This window comes from Notothenia coriiceps, unplaced genomic scaffold (assembly GCF_000735185.1).
Source record: "Notothenia coriiceps isolate Sejong01 unplaced genomic scaffold, NC01 NC01_scaffold00000339, whole genome shotgun sequence".
Lineage (NCBI taxonomy): Eukaryota > Metazoa > Chordata > Actinopteri > Perciformes > Nototheniidae > Notothenia > Notothenia coriiceps.
The window spans coordinates 3,518,536-3,525,433 of record NW_011333040.1 but is presented as its reverse complement, the minus strand read 5'-3'; the positions used below and the strand labels follow the sequence as shown (position 1 = coordinate 3,525,433).

At 42.9% G+C, this 6,898-nt stretch overlaps 1 protein-coding gene and 1 long non-coding RNA gene across 2 annotated transcripts in view; both read right to left on the bottom strand.

Moving 5' to 3' along the window:
- LOC104950134 (CUB and sushi domain-containing protein 3-like) overlaps positions 1 to 3,908 on the bottom strand; it is a 7,917-nt gene extending 4,009 nt beyond the window's left edge. The window contains exons 1-2 of the mRNA XM_010776619.1: positions 3,828 to 3,908; positions 2,604 to 2,685 (exon numbers count right to left, since the gene is read on the bottom strand). Coding sequence (XP_010774921.1) covers positions 2,604 to 2,685; positions 3,828 to 3,908 — 163 coding nt within the window. The remainder of the gene's footprint in view (positions 1 to 2,603; positions 2,686 to 3,827) is intronic.
- A 2,371-nt stretch (positions 3,909 to 6,279) lies between these two features.
- Positions 6,280 to 6,587, bottom strand: LOC104942578 (uncharacterized). The gene is made up of 2 exons (XR_798025.1): positions 6,460 to 6,587; positions 6,280 to 6,350 (listed from the first exon to the last, which is right to left on the bottom strand). It is a non-coding gene; the product is annotated as an uncharacterized lncRNA (long non-coding RNA).
- Between the last annotated feature and the right edge of the window lie 311 nt (positions 6,588 to 6,898).

Sequence of the window (6,898 nt, the reverse complement as noted above, 5' to 3'; positions counted from 1 at the left end):
GTTTCGTTTATCAACGCTACAACATAGCGTTTTGTGAGTGGGTTGTCGTTGTTGGGTGAAAAGCAAACAGCTGTTTGCTGCGGAGCGCAGCGCGAGCAGGCTCGCGTGAGCGCGCACCTTCCCCTTACGAAAAAACACTATAGTATATTACTATTAAGAATTACTATAGAAATACCACAAAAAACTGCTATAGTATTTCTATGGTGTTTTGGGACACACTATAGAGAATTACTTTAGTAATACTATAGAGTTGGCTATGGTGATCTTATAGTGAAGTTACAGTTATACTATAGTGTTTCCTGTAGTATTTCTATGGTTTTTCGGCCACTATAGAAAATTACTTTAGCTATACTATTGAGTTTTATGTAGTATCACTCTGGTGCTTTCTATATTATTTCTATGGTTTTTTGGAACANTTGTGTTAAATTTTGAATTTAACCAGTTCCCTTATGGGTTGCTTAATGGTGTCCTGGTAAAAAAAGAATTTCAACGTTATAAAAATCACCCCGGGCTCGCCCGTTCGCGACCTATGCATGAAATAGCGACCGGCCCCACAGATTTATCAAGAAGGCCGTGCGGTCGGCCGGGAAAATATTACAGCTCGGGACTTGATTATTACAGTATCGATTACCAATACCAATAAGACTAGTATAAGAGCAGTCGGCATGGGACACTCGGAATCTTGGACTTCTGTCGGAAGTAGTCTTCTCGGCTCGGGAGGCCGGCGACTGCAACTTTCGTCACAAGAGGGAAGCCTACGTAGACTCACATGACTTGGGTGACATTTGTAGACTTAGGTTGGGGGGACTTTGTAGACTCGGGGGGGACTTGTGTTGACTTCGGGGGTCCAACAGACGTAATGAAAAGATATGGGGATTGTACGTAACGTCTTGTACCCGGAGGCCATATTCCACATGAACTTGGTTTTACTTATCATTTTGAAATTTCCTACGACGCTTATAACCACATGTATAATGAGTCACTGTATCTTATGAAATTTCCCCTGGAGAGTAGACGTTTACGGTGAACCACTACAGAAAACATATGTATTTGTTCGACAGGGGCCACCACAGCCCCCTTGAGTGCGTCGGCGAGTCGTTTATTTTCAATGGAGAGAAAAAGGAGGCATGGGTTTAGAAAAAATTTTTGCCCCGGATGTTGCTCGCCTATGTCTAAGGTAGGCTACGACTGCAGTCGGCCTTAATACACAGGCAAGTGTGCTCTGTACAGGCAAGTGTGCTCCGAGCAGAGCTTCGGCGAACCTTCGCGACATCGATGTATCCGGTCCGGACATTCACCGGCGACATATCCAGACGGGGGTGTTTTCGTCGGCTTCTTCCTGAAGGGACGACGTAAGCGCAACGGGAAGACTAATAGAGGCGACACCTGAGAAAAAGAGGGAGGGGACTCCGTTCGCAAACCGAGGGCGACACTTAGAGAGCCATCCAGGTGGTCGTCGTCTACTGTTTGTGGGTGGAGAGGCGAGAAAGGTTGCCTGCTCCGCCTGCGCACGTCGTCTCAAAGTCAAATCTACAGCAGTTTCAAATTTAGAAGGCGGCTGTTTTAATCTTTTTTCGATTCACGCGCCAGTCATCCAGAAAGAAACAATTAATAACTCGAAATTTTGTTTACTTATTGCTGATATATTAGTATATTCTTATTTTGTGCCTCTGCCTCCGAGAGAAAAGGAGGGGGAAAAAGACTCCTCGGGCGTCGACTCTCGTGTGAGAGGAGAGGACCAGTCTCCCGGTACCAGTCGGAAGTCGAGTAAACGAAAGTTTCGATGTAGTGTCTAACGTCGGGGAACGTTTCTTGTCCCGACTTTTTCTAGTTTAATTTAGCTTTACTCCGTACCCGCATTTTACGTACTAGAACCCAAACCGATAAACTTTTTTTTTGAAGTGTCTGTACAAAATATATGTCACCCCGTTCTTTATCATAAACAGTCCGTGGTTAAACACGGTTTCAAGACCTGAATTTTTCTACCCCTCTCGCGGGACCAATTAAAAACCGTAGGATCGCATATGGAGTTGATACCTCTCTGTTTTACTCTTTTTCTTTATTAGGTCTTTTAGTGTAACAGACGCCGTTTGGGTCTGAAAGTTTGAGGGAGGGTTTCTAAAGAGAAAATACCCCCCCAACTCTAGACCTCTGACGGAATCAAAGGGTGAGGTCCTGGCAACTTACGAAGAATGCTCGTGAGAAGCAACCGGGACCGCCACACAAAACCCTAGTAACAGTAAAGACTTTCCTGGGTCGGTGCCAAATGAGAAGTTACGGGAACGACTAGCTTCGTCAACGAGTGAGTTTTAGGGTGCCTTATGTCACCCCGCGGGTAACGTAAGAAAAAGGAAAAGGTGGTCCACGCAGTGGTTGGAAAAATTTCCGGGTTCTAGTGGCTGGAGGCGGAATCCAGCTTTCCGCTCTAGATGGATAACGTCTTAAAAATCGACTTTTTCTGTCGGGTGTCTGTCACGGAAGGTTAACTCCCGGACAAATATATCCGATTAACGTAGACTTAATGACGGGAATGTTACTTCCGAGGTACTAGTAGTCGAGTGCCGATATCCATCCCCATTTCACGGATAAAAGCAAATACTCACCCGCCCTGGAGTTGAGGAGAATCCCGCGCCCCAAGCGAGTGGAGGAGATCAGGAGGTCGGAGGAGATCCCCCCAGACCCCCCCTACGAGGGGGCCTTATAAAAAAAATTTATAACTTCAACTTTCGTAGTTAGACCACGTTCAAACTCTCGTTGTACTTCTCTAGTACCATGGAGAGAGTCGTGGGTATCACCTTTTGTCTTGACTATTTGTCTAAAAAGAAAAAAGAAATACGCTAATAAAATGTTTAGTGAGGGGAAAATTTGACATAAGAACAAATGACGGTATATCATAAAGTACGGAACAAAAAGTACATAAGAGAATAACAAACATATTGAAAATCTACTAGCATAACTCCACACGGCGCCTTTCATAGAAAATTTATTAAACACTGTTTTGGCAAGATTTGTGAGTTCTCAGGAAATCGTAGTGGACTCGGGGAGTCCCTCCTGAGAGGGCGGTCGAACAACACCTTTGTCGGAGGAATACAGGCAAATCACGTCGACATTGGTCTACGATTGTAGTGCCAGGGGCGATCGTGGCCAGGGAGAGAGAGCGAGAGAGAAGGAGAGAGAGAGCATAGTGTGATTTACCGCCGATAACGGTGTGTGTGTGTCTCGGCTGAACTACTGTGTTCGTGTTGCACATAAAGGTAGTTGAGAGACTAACCAGAACCAACTGAACGGAGACAACGTAAGTGACTTGTGCCTTAACCGTCAGGACGGCAGGAGAGAACAAGTTACTACTCCAAGTGCAATTTCGTGCCAATTACATAATATAATAACCTCCACAGAGTTTATATGCAGTTAGTTCACCGTGGACGATTGCCACACTATCAATGTAGATTTTGCAAAAAAAGTTTGTAATAATAAAATTAAACTAAAAAGAAAGAACAATGAAAAAAAAAATTACCAGGTGCTAAATGGCGTGGTGGAGACGCCATAGCTGGCAGCTAGCCGCCCAGCTGACCAACCTCTGGGACGAAATGTGCTAGTCAGCAGGACCAGGGAACGTCTTTTTGTCGGTTATACTACAAAGGTGGGGGTACAAAGTGTCATATACAAAGAACTACGTTGAGTCGTAAAAGAAAGAGGAGTTTGTGCAGATCAACTAAAAAATGGTTTTTCAATATAAAACAAAGTAGACTGGTATACTGTAAGAGGGTTAGGAGAAGACCTAGTAGCATTTTATGAGTGATCGTTTGAAGTCTGCCCGGACCTCGTACATGACCCGAATTCCGTCCCCCTGTTGCAGACCGTGACGTCCTAAACTCCAGGGACGCCGCATCCGACACGATCACTACCATCGGAAACATGAAACCAGGGTCGAAGAGACGTCCAGTAACTTATCCAGGGGGCGCACACCAAGACCCTAAAAACGAGTGGCAAGAACACTAAGAAAACTGGTGTGTCCCACTCTTGAACGCACTTGGGTCACTCCCCTAATAGTACAGAACATACAGAAGGTAAAAATTATTAACGAGGGTGTCAACTAAATAAGTTGTTCGACGAATGGATAACGTCCTAAGTCAGAAGGGTCGGACCTCGTCAAGATGTTAAGACAAAGACCATAGGAAACTGTCGAGTAAACCAGACCGGTATCACCTCAACACCCTCACACTGGACAAACTCCAACACCTGTCCACAGAAAATGCCTATGCTCAAGTTGTCCAAGGTAATTATGTCAATTGTTCACCTCCTGTCTTCTCCCGAGAATTTCTTTTCAACTGTCCAGACACTCTCGGTCTTTTAGAACAAACAACATCCACTGGTTTATGAATTAAAATGGCTCCTTAAATGGTTAATTAAGTACATTTTAGATGTTACACTAAAGGACCCTAAGAGAAGGAAGAGACAAGAAACGCTACAACATAGCGTTTTGTGAGTCGGTTGTCGTTGTTGGGTGAAAAGCAAACGGCTGTTTGCTGCGGAGTGCAGCGCGAGCAGGCTCCCGTGAGCGGGAGCGCGCTCCTTCACTTCAGACTATCGCGCCACCTAACCATTCGCCAAAATATTTTTAATACCAGCGGTAACCGGCCAAGCACCGGGCAAAAATCAATCTTCAAATAAAATAAAGTCACCGGAGGAGTTAAAGGAGAGTGACAGGGAGTATGAGAAGAAGAGGGAGAGAAGGTTTTAGCCACACTGTAACGCGTCCTAAAACCCTTTTTATAATCTATCGATTAGATTTATGATTCGAAAATTATAAAAGTAGGGTAACAAAACGTGGAGATTATCCGGGTGAACAAAACGTGCATTTATCAAACAGGTTTGTTTTCCACAGACCTTATTTCCAGCTATTTTCCAAAACCCTGTGGAGAAATCCCATTGCTTTTTGACGAGGGAACCAGGGGCTTACTTCCTGGTTTTAGGACGCGTCACTGGCTGCACCTCTCAATATGATGCCAATATAAACAAGGTCTTCTGTCGGCTCTGTACATCAATGCCGACCTATGCTGACAAGTCAGTGAACAGTAGAAAATATAAAGGTATTGGCTATAGGGAAATGTCCCAGCAGTTTAGGATAATGAAGTTTCTAATCTAATCTACTACATAGCCATTACATTTCTAACTCCTAATGACAGGAAGACAGAAAGCGCATTATACAAATAATAATACTCATAATAATAGCAGACATTTTTTAACAATGACCACAATATCATTATTTTAATAAACCAAATATGAACAATTGAGGAAAATGAGGAAGAACTGATGATTCAAATGTTGTAGTACAAGTAGTAATGTAGTTAGTGCATAAATTACTATTGCAACAAATGTGTTAATTTTTTTCATTATAAGTCGATTTTCTTTTGGACGAATGCTCCGGGCCAGTGGTTACAATGGTGGGGCCAGTGATAATAACATTCCACCGGCCCGGAGGGCCAGTGGCATTTTACCCTTAATGTCTACCCCTGTAGTTAGATTCATTTTAAACACGATTACATTTGTGTTATGTGACATTAAGAGCAGGGTTTAAATGAAGTTGTTTACATTTTAAAACCAGTTATTTCAGGGTACCAACAAACACACTGCGGAAGACACACATACAGGCAGCAGAAAGTAAAATACAAATATCTACAGAATTTTCAGTCTTGCGCAAATCATGTTTATTCAACCCCTTTCAATGTAAAAGACCTTCATTTTTGCCCCCCCTTTAATTCAAATTAGGGCTTTCATGAACCAGCTTAAAACAGATTCAAATACATTTTCTTTAGTGGTCTCAATCGCTCCTTTTTACATTGAAATAGGAAATTACACCATGCAGTGCAGAGTCAGCTGATTTCAACTATACTCCCAACATAAGTAACCTTCACAGGCAATCAGGCATTGTTCATAAGAATGGTGTAGCTTAAGCACAAGCTCTCTGTTCATTGTAGCAAATATACCAAGTTTTACTACCTATTAACAGAGTTGGAGTTTGATATAGCAATCTTAAGATAAACATCTACTCAGCAATTAAAGAGAAAAACACAGTGGCTTCCACAGCTACAGGAAAACAAAACAGGGAAATTCTTAATTGATCGTGACCAAACACACAGTGAAATGTCCAGGCTCGGATAGGAATATATTTGGACTTGTTTAGGGACTTAAGTAGAAGGTCAATGTTTTCACTTAAAATCAGTTAATATAAAATGCTCACCAGGAGGCTCTGTCTGGATGTAGGAGGCTTGTGTTTTATTTGGCCGGGAGGAGATTTCTTCAATACGTTCCTGATATCTTTGGCCGTCTCCCTTGACAGTTCGGTATGTCTGAGATAAAAACAAAAAGTTGTCAGCAACCAGCATTTGCGTCACTGAACTCCACTGATAATTCCACCGATTTTTAATGCATGTCCTGTGACAGACTAAACCAACTCACGTATACTCCACCCCCGACGCAGGCTGCTCCAACCAGAAGGACATATATCTGGTTTGCACGACCTCCCCCTGCAGCCCCACTGGACATGTGAGCCGCAGGCACATATGCTGGTGTTCTGCCATTGTTTAATGCTGAAAACAAAATCACAAAAACAGACATTGAGATTGGTAAAAACTAAACCGAGAGCGGTCAAACGTGGTTTCAGTACTTCACATCTCCATAGGAAGAGTTTTAAACCATGGCTCTACAATTATTATTACAATTATTTTTGTCACATTTTCACTCTGAAGCTGACCTTTAAGCTCCTTACACACCAAACTCACACCAAAGAACCATTGGGATATTTTTTTTGTTTAACTCCTCTGGAGCAGAGAGAGGAGCTGTGGATTATTGTTATTGATTAATGCATCTGTTTCTTAGGGTCAAAAACACTAAACTC